Source organism: Neophocaena asiaeorientalis, unplaced genomic scaffold (assembly GCF_003031525.2).
Source record: "Neophocaena asiaeorientalis asiaeorientalis breed wild unplaced genomic scaffold, Neophocaena_asiaeorientalis_V1.1 scaffold40, whole genome shotgun sequence".
In the NCBI taxonomy this organism is placed as follows: Eukaryota; Metazoa; Chordata; class Mammalia; order Artiodactyla; family Phocoenidae; genus Neophocaena; species Neophocaena asiaeorientalis.
In genome coordinates, this window is record NW_020185335.1 from 12,041,322 (window position 1) to 12,061,172 (window position 19,851).

The window sequence follows — 19,851 nt, forward strand, 5'->3', positions numbered from 1 at the left end:
TACCATTGCCCTAGTTTCTCCATTTACAGAAATATTTGAACTTCCACCAATGTGTGCTCGTGAATACGGACACAGGTGTACCTCCTCCTACACAGAGGGCTTCAGAGTTTGGTGAACTGAATCCTGCTTCTCTACTGACGTGCTTTTTTCATGTGAAGGCTCCCATGCATCCCACACTTCATCCCCCAGATATTTAATAACCCTTCTGGCTCTCCTGATGCATTTATAAGCTATTCATCCACTGTACTCACTGCATTTCTTTGTGGCTGTGTACACACAGAGCTAAAAGCGCATGGAAGAAAATACAGACTACCTCCAATTTACTACTTGTTAATAACCACTCTTATTATATTGGAGTCTGTTCTTCCATTTTTCCCTCCTAACTTTAGCAAGGAAGCTTTAGCCTGATTTTTCTTTTTCTTTTCGTTTTTTAAAAATTTTATTGAAGTATAGTTGATTTACAGTGTTATGTTAATTTCTACTGTATAGCAGAGTGACTCAGTTATGCATATATAGTTTCATATTCTTTTCCATTATGGTTTCTCACAGGATATTGAATATAGTTCCCTGTGCTACACCGTGGGACCTTGTTGTTGATCCGTCCCATATATAATAATTTAGTTTGCTTAGGCTGATTTTTTTGAAGTGAGGCCTACAAAAAGTAGTCTGTTCCCTCCGGTGGTCCAGGCTTTAGGGACATGGTGATCCAGAAGATGTGACTGTGGTCATAGTTCTGCCCAACAGACTATTTGATCTTCTTGCCAAGTTGTTTATCTCTCCGTAGAATGAGCCAGAGCTGGGATTTTTCTAGTCCAGGAAATCTTCTAGGTTTAAAAGTCCATGATGAGATCAGCATCGCTCATCCCCAGCTGACATTTTTACTCAGCCTTCATTTTTCCCGTTCTCCCTCACCCACGACCATCACCTTCGCCCCCATCTGCCTTCATTTATTCTGGAGTCCTGTAAATGTGAGGTCACTGAGTTCTGCCAAGTCAAAGCAACCTTCGTGGCTACCTGCCCCCCCCACCCCCATCTTTTTTTCTTTCCCGATTAAATGAGTCTTTTTTTTTTCTCCTTGAAAGCTACTAATTCAAAATTGAGTTCTGAAAGTTTAATGAAGGAGTAAAATAATGTATATCAGTTGTTATAGTAAATGTTTGAACCCAAATCTGCTACTGAAAGACAGCGTCTTCGGTTTTTAAGTGCTTGAAGTGTAAAGGGATGGGCAAAATGATTCCAGCCAAATACAAAGAAACAAATAGATGAAGCAGAGTGGCAGTATTGCTACCGGAGGAAGTGGAATTTAAAGTTAAACATACTGGGGGCTTCCCTGGTGGTGCAGTGGTTGGGAGTCCTCCTGCCAGTGCAGGGGACATGGGTTTGATCCTTGGCCCGGGAGGATCCCACATGCCGCGGAGCAGCTGGGCCCGTGCGCCACAACTACTGAGCCCGTGCGCCACAACTACTGAAGCCCACACGCCAAGAGCCCATGCTCCACAGCAAGAGAAGCCCGCGCACCTCAGCGAAGAGTGGCCCCCCTTTCGCCACAGCCAGGGAAAAGCCAGTGCGTAGCAACAGACACCCAATGCAGCCATAAATAAAATAATTTAAAAAAATAAATAAATAAAAATAAAGTTAAACATACTGAATGGGACAAGACAGTTCGTTATGCAGTGGCACGAAAGGTACAATTCATGAAGATATGAAAATCAAATCTGTATGCTCCAAACAGTGTAGCAGCTAAACGTATAAAGAAAAAAAGAAGAAAAAGAAAAGAGAAAAAGAAAACAAATTTAGAAATACAAGGAGAACTTGATGAAAATTTCGTAATTTTTATTACAAGGCTACTTTTACTACAAGAAATCCGGTTCTTCCGTCTTTAGCATGAGGGTGCCTTTCAACTCTGAGACTCTCCACCTTTTTACTGTATTTTAGGCGCTTAAAAAACACCATCTCTAGGTGTTGTTATCCCCATCTTACAGACAAGGTAAGTGAGGCTCAGAATAAGCTGCCCCAAATCACACAGCGAGTACGTGGCAAAGGCGAGATGCAAATGAGGGTGTATCTTGCCTTAGGACGTACCTTGTTAGAATGCACCCACACTCATAAATACACAGGTGTGAACAGGCCTGTTGCTGAAAACCTGTATACAGTCTCTTACTTCTTCACTAGGGTTTTGAGCTTTTGGAAGCACCGTGCTCATGACAGGGCTTGGCACCCAATAATTGTTCTATTCATGTTTGTTGAAACAATAAATCAGCAAAAATACTACAGTAGTCGGTGCTTAAACAGCTCTTCAGAGAACAAAAGAAGGAAGCAAGAAAGGGAGAAAGAGAAAGCTATCTCCATTTCAGAGGTTCTTTTCTGGCCTTGGTTTCTAGGTCACTCTGTATTCTGGGAAATGATGATGGCTTTTGGAAAATGTCTGTTTCGCTGAGAGATTTATTTTGGGAGCGTTGTCTCCAGACCTTCGAAGGGCCTAACAGTGCCTGCAGTTCCTGCCTGCTCCCCCGGAGCGCATTAGCTGGCAGAGCCCGTACTTTGTGGTGAGCTGCAGGCAGGAGAAGCAGCAGGGTGTAGCCTACGAACGAAGTCTGGGTCAGAAGATGCAGACTGAAGCCCCAGCTGTGACATTTACCAGTCGCGGGATGGTGGACAAGCCTTCTTCCCTGCCCTGAACCTGAGTTTTCTTATCTGTCCTATCTCCCTCGGTGGCTGGATAAATTCTCACACTCGTGCATACATCAGAATCCCCCAGAGGGCTGTTCAAACGGTTCCGGGTCCCACCCCACGTGTTTCCGACTCACGGGGTCTGAGGTAGAGCCGGAGAATCTGCATTTCCAACGAGTTCCCAGGTGACACTGATGTTGCTGGTCTGGGACTACACGTTGAGGACCCCTGGGTTAGAGAGGACAGTCCCTTGAGAATTTTCGACAATGGTGATGGTGAGGGTGATGATTATGGCGATATTTGTCTTATTAACTAACACCTATTGAGCACTTACTGTGTGCAAGCCTGCATTTAGCCCTTGATCTTACTTAATCGTCTCGATAGACCCTCTTGGCTTCTTACTGACCCCTGAGTACTGACCCGAGAGTAGCGTGCAGCTTGCTGGTCTGGGTAGCAGTCGCAGCTCTGCTGTTTGCTAGCCCAGTGATTTGGGGCAAGTCACTTAACCCCTGTTAAGAGGAAATAATGATAATGATAATAATAATAGTAAAGACCTACCTTGCAGGTTATTGGGAGATTACCATATCAATCATGTGAAACACCTAGAACTGGGCGCACCCTGGTAAATGCTCAAAAGGGTTACCAATATGACCCTCACTTTATTAATTAGTTAATTTTATTTTTGGCTGCGTTGGGTCTTCGTTGCTGCACGCGGGCTTTTTCTCTAGTTGTGGCGAGCGGGGGCTACTCTTGGTTGCGGTGCGCGGGCTTCTCACTGCGGTGGCTTCCCTTGTGGCGGAGCACGGGCTCTAGGCGCGCGGGCTTCAGTAGTTGTGGCGCACGGGCTTAGTTGCTCCGCGGCATGTGGGATCTTCCCGGACCAGGGCTCGAACCCGTGTCCCCTGCACTGGCAGGCGGATTCTTAACCACTGTGCCACCAGGGAAGCCCCCGATCCTCACTTTATACTAAGAAAATAGAGGCTCCGGGGGTTAAAATAGGTCATACAAGACCACACAGCCAACAAGTGATGGGGACAGTGTTGCTGAGACCAGATCTTTGTTGATAGTGGTTGTTAATAAGTATTCAGATATCGGTGTTGCCTTGGGTCCTGAGGAGAGAAAGCAGATAACTTGTACCTCTGCGGAAGAAGCAGGGAGAGGAGAGGGGTGGGAAGAGGTAGGGGGCAAGGGGAGGAAAGGGTTTGTCCAGCATCAGCGGTGGAAGACGCGTGCAGTGATCGCTGGGCCCGTGCAGGAAGGATCAGGCTGTGCGTGTGTGGTTTCCATTCCCACGGCTGGATGTTATCATGGGAAACTTCTGTGCCTCTGGTGCCCAGAAATCCTCCGGGGACGGGGCAAAGGACTGTCTCAGAGGCCACAACAGCAAAGCGCCCACCTCCTGGCAGCTACCATCAGAGGATGTGCCTCCCCAGGCAGGCCCTGGGGCTGGTAACTCAGAGGGTGAGCAATACTGAGGGAGACAGAAAAAAATCCCAGCTCTGCCTGCCAGTGAGAAGCCCCACCCACACTCGCCTCCACAGCTCAGCCCCACCCACAGCGAACTTCGAAGGATTCTACAATGATCATTTCATTTCCAAGGTCTCCCTGCCTCTCTTTTAGATGGTGGCAGATTTGTCGCTTCTTAATCCTCTGGGGGCACAAACCCTTCTGAGAACTGAAAAGCTGTGGATCCTTCCTCCAGGGGGATAAAAAGGCTTCCTTGTGCCGACAGGGTTGACCAACCATCCCAGTTTGCCTGAGATGCGGGGTTTCCTGGGCTCGGTGCTAAAACCTCGAAAGTTCTTGCTGACCCTGTAGGTCCACAGAGTTATGCCTGTAGCCTCAGGGCCTCACAGACCGCCCCACCCCCACCCCAGCGCCCACTTCAGGCTAAGGAACCCTGGCCTCATCCATTTAATTTATTTACTGAAGACAAGACGTGTGTGCGGGGTTAGAAAAACTGGCCTTCAGTTACTCAGGTCGATTAGCGGTGGAAACCAAGAAATCCAGTTCTTCCGTCTTTAGCATGAGGGCGCCTTTCAACTCTGAGACTCTCCACCTTCTAACAGCAGTATTAACTTCCCAGAGAGCAGGCAGGGCGGGGCCTTCTGCTGTGAGCATTTTTTCCTTCTTCTGCAAAACCAGTAACTTGTCTGGAATGACCTGGATTTGGAAGGGACGTGGCAGGAGCTGACAGTCTGAAAGGCTGTTGGGTCTTTCTCACGCTGCTTCTCTCTGCCTCTGACCCTCCCACCTCCCTCTTGTAAGGACCCCTGAGATTCCACTGGGCCCACCTGGGTAATCCAGGATCCTCTCCCATTGCATGTAAAGTCCTTGTGCCATGTCAGGTCACATATCCACAGGTTCCAGGGACGAGGATGGGCATTTTGGGGGCCTTTATTCTGCCGACCATAGAAGCACAGACTTTGCCGTCCGCCAGACCTCATTTGGAATCACTGCCAAACCCTGAACTGTCTGCAGGGCGTTGGCGACATCATCTGATCTCGCCAAGCCTGTGCTTTCTGGCCTGTAAAGTGGGAATGACAGTAGTCACCCATGTCATTGGAAGATTAAATGAGATGACAGACAAAAGGCAGCCCAGGCTGGTATTTAATAAGCTCAGAGTCGACGATAGCTCCACTTACCATGAAGGAGGCTGTTCACCCCACAGATGGATTAGCTCCACTCATGTCTGCAGCCCCGACTGCACCTGACAATCACCCAGCAAGTGTTTAAAGTACCCAGTCTCGGGCTTCACCCCAGAGCAATTGAATCTGGGGGTGGGAGGGATGGGAAGGGTGGGGACTTGGGCATCACGTTCACATAAGGATGCTGCAGGTGGCTCTGAGCCGCAGTGAGGGTGGGGAGTCACTGCCAAGGCCAGTGTTAGGTTCCAGCACAGGCCAGATGCAATGGCCGTGGAAGAGGCAGGAGGGTGCTACCTACCTGGTTCTTAACCTTGAGTGTGTGTCAGGATCACCTGGCCCTCACCTGAGGAGGTTCTGAGTCAGTAGGTCAGGGGGAGGCCCAGGAGCCTGCATCTTTAGCGGGCACCAGCCATCCCACCCCTGAATGAATTTCCCCAACTTTGGGAAATGTTGATTAGTTACTCTCAGATAGTCCAATCTGAGGACCATCTTTCTATTGGATAAGTTAAGACCCTAATGAAAGTTGAACTCGACAATTTTGTTACCGAGGAATTAGATGATTTGATGACTTTAGAAAACAACACATCCTACCCTTGCTTGAAAGCCAGTGGCTCATTTGGCACCTGGAATGAACCCAGACCCCACCCTGTGGCCCTCACACACCCACGTGACTGGCCCCTTCTCACCTCTCTCCCTCTCCTGCCACATTCTGCTGGACTCACTGTATTCCAGCCACCCTGCCCCTCCTTCCGTACTTTGGACATGACAAGTTCATTCCCACCCCAGGGCCTTTGCACGAGCTGCTCCCTCTGCCTGGGACGCTCTGCCCAGAGATATTCCCATGGCTGTGGCTGGTTCCCGTGTTGTCACTCTGATCTGAGCTCAAATGTCACGTCAAGAGCAGTCTTTCCTTGTTAACCATTCTAAAAGAGCTCCCTCCACCAGTCATTTTATCTCGTGATCTGGTTTTGTTTTCTTCATAGCCTGAATCCCTTGTTTGTCCGTCTCCCTTGACTCCATGAAGGCAGAGTCTTTTTTTTGTTCCCCGCTGAATCCTCCTATATCCAGTACAGTGCCCGGCACATAGTAGGTGCTCAGAAAGTATTTGTTGATAAGATGAACAAATGAATGAATGGATGGATGAGGCCAGGTCTCCCTGGAGAGACCACTGAGGAATCAAGGTAGCCATGGTTACTTCCTAGGCCGCGGTTACTTTCTAGGGGTTCCTTGGCCACCAGCCAGGAGGCCAAGTAACGGTTGACCCCAGCAGGGCTTCTTCACCCGAGCACTTGCCCTTGACACTGATCACAGCTCTTCCTGGGCTTTCAGACTTCAAGCATCTGTAAGACCGCCGTGCACGCAGGAGTCATCAGAAACAAGAGCGGGGGTTACGTGGACGTGATGCCCGTGGATAAAAAGAAGATCTACGTGGGCTCTCTCAGGAACGGAGTTCAGTCTGAAAGGTAGGGCGGCTGCGTCCTCGGATCCTCGACACCCAAAGCCAGTGAGGGGCGTTGGAGGAGGGCCAAAGACAGTGCCCTTTAAAATATCAGAACGCCCAGGATAAGCCTGTCCTCTTTTCTCTTCCTTTTTTTTTTTTTCACAATAAGATCTTTTCTCTATGACCAGCACGTGTTTTGTAGACAATTTAGAGGCATCAGATAAGCCCAAAGGAAAACAACCATCTGTTACCTGTCACCTGGGAGAGTTGCTGAGATTTTTGGTGTGTGTCCCAAAAAAGGGTCCTTTTTCTATATGTGTGTGTGCATCTCCCCGCCCACGTCCCCAACACAACAGTGGGATCAAATTGTAGCCACACAATGGTTATGAATAGCTACGTCAGGATGTAGTTGCATCTCGTTACATAAATAAGAGCCGAGTCTGCAGTGCGGCAGACCTAGGCCCTGCTTCTTACCAGCTTTGTGACCTTGAGCAGGGCGCCGGGGCCGCCATTTCCTCGCCTGGAACATGGGTATAACCATAGTCTCCACTTCAGGGGGCTGTTGGGAGCCTTGATGGAAAAATTGCCTAGCTCTGCTTTTTTTTAAAAAAATTTATTTATGTATTTATTCATGGCTGCGTTGGGTCTTCGTTGCTGTGTGCAGGCTTTCTCTAGTTGCGGCAAGGGGGCTATTCTTCCTTGCTGTGGCTTATCTTGTTGCGGAACACAGGCTCTAGGTGTGCGGGCTTTAGTAGTTGTGGCACGTGGGCTCTAGAGCGCAGGCTCAGTAGCTGTGGCGCACAGGCTTAGGTGCTCCGCGGCATGTGGGATCTTCCCGGACTGGGGCCCGAACCCGTGTCCCCTGCATCGGCAGGCGGATTCTTAACCACTGCGCCACCAGGGAAGTACCCCACCTAGCTCTTCTTGCCAGGACACCAGTCACGTTGGATTGGGGCCCACGCTAATGACCGCATTTTAATTTAATCACCTCTTTGAAGTCCCAGATAAACTTGGGGGGGCCACAGTTCAGCCCATACCAGAGGGGAATGCTGAAGATTTTATATTTGAGGGAGCGCTTTAGAAAAGGAATGTAAAATCAAGAACACAAAATATGTCGGGTCCCTTAAAGCCTGGGCTTTCACGGCTCCAGGGAACTTCTCGGCCGTCCCCACCCTCCCAGCCCCCTGGGGCGCTTTGGGCCCCAGGATGGTGCTTCCCGGGTATGGGAAGACCCTGCAGAATCAAGTGACGCAGAATCCCAGGGTTCTGAGCTAGAGTTAAGAGCTTCTGCATTTGCTCCTTCAAAGTTTGCAACCTGTGTTTGGGAAAAGCGTAATGAAGGGAAATTCCATTGATTTAATGGGAGGGAAATGAAGCAGCTGATTAGGTGGAATTTCCTGGCCAGGCTGGAAAGAAATGCCAGGACACCAATCTCCTGAGCTCTTTGTGCCCCTTTAGGAGAAACCGTCTTGGTGAGAAGCTGGTAGGCTGGGCTTTGTTTTCTCTCCCCACCTTAGACAGAAAAGACCCCAGCAGCCGCCACCCCCATCCCAGGGCTGCGACACAGGTGGGTGTCTGGGGAGGGTTAGGACTGAGAGTGGCTCCCCCAAAGTATCTTCTTCCCCACTGTTAACTCCCCCACCACCTGTAGTTCTCTGTGCCCAAAGGACCCGCCCAAATTGCACCGTCATTATAAGTATAGTGGCCCTTTGGTATCCGCGGGGCCTTGGTTCCAGGATCCCCCAAAGATACCCCAGTCTGCGGATGCTCAGGTCCTTACATACAGTGTCAGAGTACAGGAGGCCGTCTACATCCACGGACTCCGCAGCCGCGGATGATTGAATCGTGGGGGCACAGATGCAGAGCCTGCGGATACGGAAGGCCGACTGTATCTTTTTCCAGGCAGCCTTTCCCAGGCCCCGAGGTGGCTGATGCCCACCGCACTATTCAGAAAAGTTTTAGCGAGTGGAGATTCTGCTTCCCTTCCTTCTCGAACCCTTTCCCCCTGAGTAGGTCCTGCGTGCTGAAATCTGTGGTGATGTCTGGGTGAGTTTCCCAAGCTTTAGAGGGGAAAATGATAGCACCTGCCCCCTGGGGTGGTGGTAAAACAGTGGGTCTCCAAGTGGCTCCCCAGACCAGCCGCATCGAGATCAATGGGGGCTTTGCCAGAAAAGCACGTCCTACGGCCCACCCCAGACACACCCTCGGGGAACGGGCTGGGCAGGCTGCGTGGACCTGCCCTCTGGGGGTCCTGATGCCCACTGGAGGGCGAGAGCCGCTACTGTGAGGGTGATGCCAGGGTGACCACGTCCCTGGCACACAGTCGGCACCGTCCATGGTTCTGATAGTGTGTGATGCAGAGTCATTGATTTACTACGTATTCAGGGTGGCCTGGACCGGTGCTGGGATCCGTGGGCACCAGCATGAGAGAGTCCGCCCTGCACGTACAGAGGGAAGAGGCCAGTCCAGGAGGGCACACAGGGTCCGATGGCGTTTGCGACCCCGCCGCACTGCTCACCAGCTGGGTGTCCTTGGGCAGGCAGTCTCCCCACGCCTTGGTTCCCCCTCTGTCAGTGGCTACTGTGAGGATTAAATGAGACAGTGTGTGCAAAGCACTCACCCAGTGGCTCTGAGTAAGTGTCTGATGGATCCGCTGGCCTCGTTGCTATGACATAACCTCTAAGGCCTGTTGCAAACCTCAAGACGCTATGGTTCTTTTCACGTAGGGGCAGGTAACTCGGTTGTAGGAAATAGCCCGCGTGGATTATCTTCTGGACAAGGACAAAAGCATCCTACAGGAACTGTTTTTTCGCCCTGGCATCCATCCTTTCCACCTTCACTCACCCATCAGGTGGCATATGCGTGGTGAGCCCTTACGATGTCCCAGGCACTGGGACCTCTGCCCTGGTGGGGCTTATCATCTAGTTGGGGCACAGACCATGCAGAAATAACAACATCATCGTTGCAGGGCACAGGCATCATGGCTGTGGAGGGAGGTACCAGGGAGCCGAGTACACCAAGCGGGGCCCCACCTTACTATCTGGAGGTGCCTCCCTGGTGACGTGGCTCCTGCAGAGATATCTGGATGCCCCAGGCAGGGCCATGCCCCATCCTCCCCTTGTTTAGATGGGACCTCGGTGGCCCTCTGCGTAGAGACGAGGGCTGAGAAATTTCCGCAGAGCCTGTTCCCATTAGGAACTCTGGGAACCCAGCCTGGGGCCGGAGGGTGGCTCTGTCCCCAGTGTCTGCTGGGACCGTGGAGTGGTCACAGCAGTCCCAAGGGAGATGTGGACACTGGACATATAGCAACCCATTCGCAGCAAGCTGTGTTCTAAATTTAGGGAATCCTTCAATCCATCAAACAAACAAAACCTCCTATACAGAATTCTCAGGACACGGGCCAAAAGTTGTTTCTGCTTCAGAGTGGCTTTGGTTTAGCAATTGTCTGTTTTTAGAAGAGGATTTCCTGAAAGTTTTGAAAGATGACCATGCAGAATTGGGATAATGTAAGAGGACAGGCACTTTCTCTCTCCCGCACGTGAGCATGAAGGAAGGGAAGGAAGAGGGGTGTGGAAGAGCTTCAGATGTTGGGACCAGGGTTTGTCCAGATGTTCTCGGAAAGAAGCTGGACATCTGGATGGATATCAGTTCAGGATTTTTTCTGAGACCAGGACCACTTTTTTTTTTTTTTTTTTTTTTTTTTTGGTGAGCGGGGGATCTGAACTACTGCGCCACCAGGGAAGCCCCCAGGACCATTTTTTAAGACAGATTTTACAATGAGATTGGGGAATATACCACACAATGACAGATAACATCCTTGGTTACTTGGTTTTAACAGATATAACCTATTTACAGAGGTTGATGGTATGTATGTGGATGGACCTTTATCCAAATAGTAGACTCACTGAACTAGCGTTTATGGGGCAGCTCCTGTGTGCTGGACACTGTCCTCGGGGCTGGAGCCATGGCAGGGACGGAAGAGACAAAAATCTTCATCCTCGGGGGCCTCTGTTTACTGCGGCATGTCCCAGGCGCGTACCGTGAGCCACATATGGGATTTTGAAGTTTCTAGTAATCATAGTAAAAAGAAACAGAAGGGAGAATTTAGAGTATATTTCATTTAATCCAGTGTATCAAAAATATTATCCTCAATACGTATGAATAGAAGAAGTATTGATGAGAAACTTGCGCTCTCCTTTATTCATAAGAGCTGGGAGACCTACCAGGTGATTTGCGCACAGAGCACGTCTCAGTTTGGGCGAGCTGCATTTCAGGCACTCGGTAGCCACTGTGAGCTCTGCGAGTCTCAAACGTTGGACGTCTGAAAATCTCTCGACATGTCCAGAAACTCTGGGAAGCAGAAACCATTGAGCTGTTATTTCCAGATCGAATGAGCTTAGCACTCTCCCCCAGGCCAGCTGGACCAAGGCTGAACTGGTTTCCTCTGCCGTCTCCCTCCCTCCCTGTACCCGCTTCCCAGCGCTCTTAAGATCTGTACACACATTAGCTCATCTCGTCCTCCCAACAGCCCCATGAGGCAGGGACCACAGTTTATCAGTAAGGAAAGGGAGGCACAGAGAGGTAAAGCGACTTGCCCAAGGTCACTCAGCCAGCAAGTAGGACTTGAACCCAGAACGCCTGCTCCAGCACCCATGCTTGTAACCAGCACATGTGACAAGTCGTTGCAGACAAGTCGTTGACCTTGGGGCACAGGCCCTTCCCAGAAGGGGTTGGGGTGAGCCTTACAGTCCTGTGGTATACTTGTTTGTAACCCTAAAAATATTTATTAGAAAAGAAATACATTCGTATTATTTAAATAATATGTCTAGGGATTAGAAAAAAAGAGTTCCCGCAGGCACCGCATTAACCTCTGTTAGCTGCTTACTTATAGCTCTTCCAGGCCTTTTTTTCCATGGGGAACACACATAAAAATGAAAATGGAGATTGTGTATACACCCTGCTCTGAAATTTTTTTCCCCAAAAAATATTTCATAGTTCATGAAATAAGATGAAGAGGTTTGATGATTCCTTGGGGATTGGGCTTTCGTGTGGATAACTTGTTCATCACCGTGCATGTACCCACCGTAACTCCTGATGGGAGAATGAGGCTTAAACCTAGCAGGGTGACGGTATCCATGGCCCATGGCTTTGAGCGCCTGCTAAATGCGAAGCACTGACTCAGATGCTTTCCCTAGATAAGCTCATTCGCTTCCTACAGGGTCCCTGAGGAGGGGGTACCTTTATGGACCCTGTTTACACATGTGGGGACTGAGACTCAGAGAAATAGATTGACCACCCCAGGGTCCGACAGATAAGATCTGAAACTGTGTCTGATTCTTGATTTTTCCCGGAAGATCAGTAGAGGGTGCGACTGGGGGAGAGTAGGGTTAGAATCTTCAAAAGAAAAATTGTATATGTGTGTATAACACACACACATGTATAAATACAAATACGTGCGTGTACACATATAAGTGATATTAATCATAAACAAGACATTGCACATTAAAAAGCCAGAAGAGCAGTACTCAGCCATCCTTTTATCGCTGGGTTCCATGACTCCATGGGGTCAGCGGCCAGCTGGTGGACGACCCCTCCGTCCCTCCCAGGACAGATGGCTGGCTGTCCTCTCTCTTTAATCCAATAATTGATCGACTGCCGCACGCCGATCAATTCCTGCCTGAGTGATTTTCACCGGCAGGAGTGAGCCTCCAGGACGCAGCCTTATGCTTGCGTCTCCAGGAGGACCTGCGACCTCCCGCCTCCGAGGGGCTCCCAGCCTCTGAGTCCCCCCCAACTGCCATGCGGGCTTGGCCGGTGTGGTCCTCAGGGATGGCGTGGCCACAGCCCACCCATTTAGGATAAGGGTTAGGAAAGGGTCCCAGAGCATCGACAGACCTGCATCCACCTCCCGGCTGTACCTGGAACAGGTGTTGGATTTGGGGCAAATCACATCCCCTCTCAGAGCCTTGGTTCCCTCTCTGTAAGTGGGAGGAACCCTAGAGATCTCGTGCGGGGCTGTGAGGCACGGACGGGGTAAGATTACTTAAAGGATGGAGGCGGCGTCTGGGGTATGGTGGTGTGTGTGCTGGGTACAGCCGCTGGCACAAAGAGCTGAACACTGGGGCCGAGGGCAGGGTGAGTGGCCGTCAGAAGCCTGGAATCGCTCACCGCAGCTGGGCTGGTGACATCGCCCGAGGCTGCAGACCCTCGACCTTTCCCAGAGCACCCATCCCAGCTCATCCAATAGGTCAGCGACCCTTGGGCACTGAGTCAGCCCAAGGGGATGCCCCAGAAGCTTCTCAGTCCAGCTGAGGTTCTCTCCCAGTTCTGCGAGGGGATTTTTGTGCTGGTTTTCCCTCCCTTCCATCCAACCCGCCCTTCCTTCCTCCATTCCTCTCTCCCTCCCTCTCTCTTCCTCTCTCTCTCTTTCTTTCTTTTCCTTTCTCTCCTTCTCCCTTCCTTCTTTCCTTTTTTCCCCCCTACTTTTCATAATAAGATTAGAGAAACTTCAAGAAGTAGCGAAAATAATATTAAGAAATTACTATCATGGGACTTCCCTGGTGGTCCAGTGGTTAAGACTCCACGCTTCCACTGCAGGGGGCGTGGGTTCGATCCCCGGTTGGGGAACTAAGATCCCGCGTGCCACGCGGTGTGGCCAAAACATTTTTTTAAATTAAAAAAAAAAAGAGAGAGAAAAGAAATTACTATCATGGAAAACCCCATAGCCAGAAACACCCACTGTAAACATTCTGGTATGTTCCCTTCCAGATTTTTCCTGTTTACACACTAACAGCTTATTTCTTATGTGTTTGTTTTGTTTCTTTGTTTTTGTTTCTACAAAAAAAAAGGGATCCGACTCTCTGCATCGTTCGGTTCATTTTTTTTTTCTTTCAATCGGCAACAGGTTGTGAGTGTCTTTCCGACATTTCCAATGCCTGACATAGCCACGTCGTCATTCCTGTGGCTCCACGCTATTCCGTTGTGTGGCCAGACCATCGTTTCTTTACCCAGCTGACTGACATCTGGGTTGTTTCCTTTTTCTCTTTTGCTCTTGTAAACAACACAGCAAAGAACATCTTTGCACAAGCCCATGTGCTTTCCCCACACTTTTCTTAGGTAACTTCCTTTTATCAGCGTAGCCACAGCTACCAAATCGACCTCTTTCTGGGATGCACGGTGTACCTGTCTCCTGTTGGTACCCTGCCCCCTAGGGCTGAGAATAAAAGCCTCGCCCCTTACCGGGCAGTCCACACCTACCACCACCCCTCCCGCTTCTCCACCCTCCTCGTCACAGCAGTGCCTGTCACTAGCCTTCTCTCTGTTCCTGAATACCAAGATCTCGCCTCAGGGCCTTTGCACCTGTCGGTATCCAACCCCAGACCCTCCCAGCTCCTATACCTCCCATGGCTGGGCCCGCACGTCGTTCAGACCGACATTCAAATGCCAGCTGCCCGAGGAAGCGTCCTCCTGCTGTTGGGTCTCCAGTAGCCCTCCTCCTCGATCTAATCTGATCCCGTCTCCCTGTGCTGTTTTCCTCCCAGCACCCACCACTGTCTGAAATTACTGTATTTCTCACACATATTTAGCTGTTGATCTCCCACCCCTCAGACCGTATAAGCTCCGTGAAGGCAAGAATCCCATCGGTCTGGTTAACCCTGTGTCCCTGACACCCAACTTGATGCCCGTACGTAGTAGGTCTTCAGTAAACACTGGTTGAATGACAGACAAAACGCTGAGTTCAGCTCTTTGTTCAGAAGTGCTTGTAGGAGTTTTAATGCCCATTACGAAAATTGTTCAATATCTTTTAGAAAATTCATCCAGTACCTTTTGTGAAAATTGTCCAGAAATGCTGTGCCAATTTACATTCATTTTCGTATACCTGTGGGAGCTACAAACTAGGCTAAAAAGAGTCAGAGGGCAAGATTTAGAAAAGGAGATTATTTTATAATTTATCCGATCACACTTGTTTTTCATCAGACGCACACAACTGGCAACTTTCCTAGGAGAACTAGAGCTCAGTAAATGTTTGAAGCTTGAACAACAGGAACCCCCTGCCTTGCCTGAAGCAGTGGAAGGGACCACAGCTGTTGTCACGTGATACCTAGTCGGCCAGCTGTGTGCTGTGTTGAGAAATTCACACGCGGTTCAGCGGGGCCTGCTCATGCCTTCCGGGTGGGCCGGTTGTTCAATGGGAATGCTTGGTAGGACTGGGCAGGACCTCCAGGAACCTTAGGGTACCTGCCTGGACGACAGCCTGAGTGGCCCCTTGTCCCTGGGTTGTCGGGGGGCCCTGTGCGTGGAGGCACCCACTGCCCCGTCTGTAGAATTGCTCGTAGTGAGTCAGCATCACAAAGATTGGCAGTGGTCCCCAGTGCGGCTTACCCACCACGTCGCACAGCTGAGTGCCTCGTAGCTCCGGGTGATTCTCCCAGACTAGTCATCTGGGCAGAGGATCCAGGGAAATCCTGTAGCCCAGAGGCCTGAGGAGGGCCCTGGAATCTGAGCTTTCGAGAAACGAGCAGGGCAGCCGGGGTCACTCCACAACTGGATTGTGGAGATGATTGCACAAGCCCCGCCCCCCCAATCACTAAAAATCATTGAATTGTACGCTTCAGAAGTGTGAATTTCACGGCATGTTATATCTTAACGAAGTTTGTGGTTTTTAAAGGCGTTCAGTTAGCTAAAGGATTTAGCTCGTATCTTGAGAGGGTGGTTTTTACTGGCTGTGTGACCTGGCAGAAACTTCATTTCTCCTTTGCCTGCAAAATAGGGACACGAATGGCTCTTCATCGGAAGGAGGTAGAGGCGTATAGAAAATCCTTTGCACGATACCTGAGCCCGGTCGGACCGGCGCGCCCGTTCTAGTAACACGAGCGGGTGCATTGTTGGTATCATGCCGTCCTATTCACCGGTCAAGCAGGTGGCCACTCTCTGGGTTGACAGGTGGTACCAAAAACCAGGCAGCAGTCTTGGAGGCTGGGTTCAGTTCAGGCAGACGGGAGCCAGCAAATTCCAAGTTAACAACCCTGACCTCAGTTGAGACCCAGGCGCGTCTGCAGAGGCAAAGGGCTTTGCCAGCTCCCCCTGGCTGGGGCACGCTCTGCTCCCAGCGGCTTCGCGAACTGTCCCTCGGCCATGTTTCTTCCACCGCAGGGACCTGGGGACACCCAGTTCCCCCCCGTTCCCGCTCCATCCCTGCAGATCTTTCGGTAACATGTGCTCTCCCTTCTTTTTCAGCTTGAGGACCCCTCGAGACGGAAAGGCCTTCCGGATCTTTGCCGTCAGGCAGTGAGCTTGCAGGGTCGGGGAGAAGGGGGCGTCTTCAAGAGGGCTTCGGGGGTTTGCTTTTTATTTTTATTTTGTCGTTTGGGGGGTGGGCCGGGGATATGGAGAGTCAGGAAACTTCCTTTGATTGACGTTGTGTCCCATACGCCGTGCCTTGGTCTCAGCTCCACACAGGGGAGCATCCTTGGGGTCCTGAGCAGACAGCCGGTGACCGTCCTGCTGAGGCCCGGGGGTCTCCCCCTGGGAGGTGTTCTTTTGTGGATGCAGAGAGGATTCCAAAGGGTGTGGGGCTGACGCTGCGAGGCATTCAGGGGTGTGGGAAGGGGCGTACTGAGAACGCTCAGGGGGGAGTTTCAGGGATGGAGTAGAAGGTAGCTATTTAAAACATTAAAAAACACAGGCCGTCCCTACCAATGGAGAAAAATGGGTTTCATGTTTGCTGGTCAGACAAATGGGCCGGAACAAGGGGACTCTGCCCTGGCACCTGTCCTCTTCCCGTCCTGCTCTGTGCGGGCTGGTTCTATACACAGCAGTGCTGGTTTCCTTCGAGTTCAGCTGTAACTCCAGAGATGTGTGTTGTCTTCATCCTTCCCTTCGTACATGTGGCCCATCTATTTGCTGCCGTGACCTTTGGTCTCACTGAGGACTAATGAACCAGGACCCTTTCTTGATCCCCTCCCTGCTGTGGGTCACGCCCTGCCCAGACTGGTTTTTGTGTCTCCCGCCAGGGTCTTTGCTTGGCAAACAATTCTGTTTGAAGCCCACTTCTTTCTTTCCAACTCCTTGTCTCTGTGGGTTCCACTGAGATGTCTAAGAACAGCCAAAGTAGGGCTGTTTTGTTGCTGCCTTTAAAAAACGGCACTGAATTGATTTCCCGTCCGTCGGATGACCTATTTTTTTAGCCATGAGAGGAATGGCGTCATTCCTCAGTACATTCCTCGCCGAGGTTAGCAGCTCTGGGAAGAGGGACAGCCTGCAGTTACGAAACCGTCCTGCGGCATAACAACAGGAGATGGTAACAGTGGAAGGATTTCTCTTCCTATTTTTGTGAAACAGTTCTTGCCAAATGTTCCTGAGGCTCCGAGGAGTGCGGTGCTCTCTGGCTGCCGTCGCTGTACAAAACTTCTTCAGCAGCCTAGACCCAAAACCCACAGTGAAATAAAATACCCTTTTGTAAATAGCATTTCTTTGCAGAAGGTAAAATTCCACCCTCCTCCACCAGGCTGGCCAGTAGATCACTTTCGTGAATGCTGACTTCAAAGTTGATTTCAGCCTCCATCAGAATATTTCAAAGGCAGAAGAACTAGCGGAAAGTTTAAAACGAACAAACAAACAAACAAAACCTAACATAGTCTGGACAAGGAACTCCACCTGGGGAACCAAGTTGGTGTGTTGTTTCAGGGCAACCCTAATTAGTGAAGAAACAGAAGGTAGATAGCTTCCCCCCACTCCCACCCCGAAGGAGTTTGCAAAAGTAATGAAACTCTTAGCTTGACAGAGCTGAGATGAGCGGACTGTGTTTTTGCTTCGTGCATTGTGGGCTTGTTATAATTCGTAAGTACTGACTGTTCGACTCCAAATGTCAGTGCGGAAGAATTTGGTCAGACTGTCAGATACTGCGTCTAGTTCCTGCCAAAGATGAGTCCTTGGAACCCTCCGGATGCTAGGTATTATGCTGTCGGACTTTCGCTTGTCACCAGGCCTTTATGTCTGTGGCCACGTCCAGACTGCAAGCTTGGGTTTTTAGAATTAGTGACGGTCCCGGGGAATTTCAGTAGGTTTGCTTTTGAAGCATCCTGCCGGAGGGAGAATCTGAAACGTCCAGTGTGAGTGGACTGCTCTCATTTTGAAATAAAATTCCCGAGTTCCTGAATGCCTCATTAACCGGCCGTCTAATGGGCTGGAAACTCCTCGCCCAGAACCAGACCTTGCTGTCTTTTTCACCTTCACAAACATTGTGAAACTGGAACCATTTATCTTCCGGAAATGGACGCAGTGCTACAAAGTATAAGACCTTGTAATCAGGGACCCCCTTCTAATTTAGCGCGTTTAAAGGGCCATCATGCCCTCAGCACTAAACCCATAAAAACATGATAACTCCTGCCAACGGTGTTACTGGGCCCCCCAAAATGGAAAATTTTGGTGTCCTTCTGATTTGTTCCCCATCGTGTTCTGATTTTTCATACTGTCTGTAGGCTCACTCAGCCCGCAGCTTACGTGTGTGCTTTTTTCTATGAAAAATGATGTATTTTACTACTTCCTATGTACAAAAGTTTATTGTAAATGTTGTGTGTGCTTCGCATGAACAGGGACCACGTTGCTGTCGTTTCAATAAAACTGGTTTGATTTCTAAAACGTCTCTGGGACGTATCTCTTACGGACACATCTCAACAGTCTGTAGAATAAAACAATGAAAACCTCCTTGCAGGCTCGTTACTTTTTTCTACACCGCTCCTCCCAGGAACGTGGCGCCCGGGGCGTCCAGATGCTAATTGTTGCAGTATTTTCACCTGAGATGTGCGTGAATCACGTGGGGCGGGGGACGGGGCTTGTCGAAACGCAGGTTCCGGGTCCGGCAGGTCTGGCCTGGGGCCTGAGGGGCCGCAGTTTCCACGGGCTCCCGGTGGCGCTGAGACTGCTGACCTCCAAATCACACTCTGCGTGGTGAGTATGACAGGCTTAGCCTCATTCCAGCACTGTCCTAGTCAGCTTGGGCTGCCGTGACAAAGCGCCGCAGGCGGGGGACCTCACACCACGGAGGTTTATTTCCCTACACTTCCAGAGGCTGGCAGTCCAAGATCAAGGGGCCGCAGGGCTGCTTTCTCCTGAGGCCTCTCTCCTTGGCTTGCAGATGGCCACCTTCTTACCGTGTCCTCTTCTTTGTTCGAGCATCCCTGGTGTCTCTTCTTCGTCTTATAAGGACACGGGTCCTATAGGATCAGGGCCTTATCCCGTAGACTCCATTTAACTTTAATAATCTCCTTAAAAGGCTCCATCTCCAAATACGGTCATGTCAGGCGTTAAGGCTTCCACCATATGCATTTGGGGAGGGGGGAACCCGATTCAGTCCTTAACAGTCACCTTCTTCCCAGGCATCAGCCCCTTTGTGCCCAGCTGAGTTGTGTGTCCCCGTGTTCCAAACGCTGTCACCTACGAGCGACTTAGGGAGCTCCTGGCTGACTTCCTTCCCGCCATCCACCCTCCGCCTTTGCTTTCATGGGCCTTCTATTTATAACAAGCGCTTCTCATTTTCATTGATGGCGGGGTTAGCTTTCCTTGTTTTCTTTAAGTTTTTTAAATTCTTCGTCTGCGCATGTGGCATGCGGGATCTTAGCTCCCCGACCAGGGATCAAACCTGGGCTCTGGGCAGTGAAAGCGCGGACTCCTAACCACTGGACTGCCAGGGAGTTCCCCTTCCTGACTAGCTTCTTGGTTGTTGTTTTTTTTTTTTGCGGTACGCGGGCCTCTCACTGTTACGGCCTCTCCCGTTGCGGAGCACAGGCTCCGGACGCGCAGGCTCAGCGGCCATGGCTCACGGGCCCAGCCGCTCCGCGGCATGTGGGATCTTCCCGGACCGGGGCTTGAACCCGCGTCCCCTGCATCGGCAGGCGGACTCTCAACCACCGCGCCACCAGGGAAGCCCTCCCAGCTTTCCTTTTTACTAAGTATATCTAAGGCTTTTTAAATGTTGATTTTAAAATATCACATAAGCAGGTGTGCAGGTGGGCCGCAGAACCCACGAAGATGGGGTAATCGTGACTGATGTTTGGGAAATACTGGTTTCTGACGGATGTGTTGTCAAGGCCG

General features: G+C 50.5%; 1 protein-coding gene across 1 annotated transcript in view; it reads left to right on the forward strand.

Annotated features, from left to right (window-relative positions):
* Nucleotides 1-18,399, forward strand: part of CRISPLD2 (cysteine rich secretory protein LCCL domain containing 2) — a 66,442-nt gene extending 48,043 nt beyond the window's left edge. Inside the window, exons 14-15 of the mRNA XM_024735618.1 lie at nucleotides 6,648-6,781; nucleotides 15,997-18,399. Of these exons, the coding sequence (XP_024591386.1) occupies nucleotides 6,648-6,781; nucleotides 15,997-16,051 (189 nt within the window). The 3' untranslated portion in view covers nucleotides 16,052-18,399. The remainder of the gene's footprint in view (nucleotides 1-6,647; nucleotides 6,782-15,996) is intronic.
* Nucleotides 18,400-19,851: the final 1,452 nt, after the last annotated feature.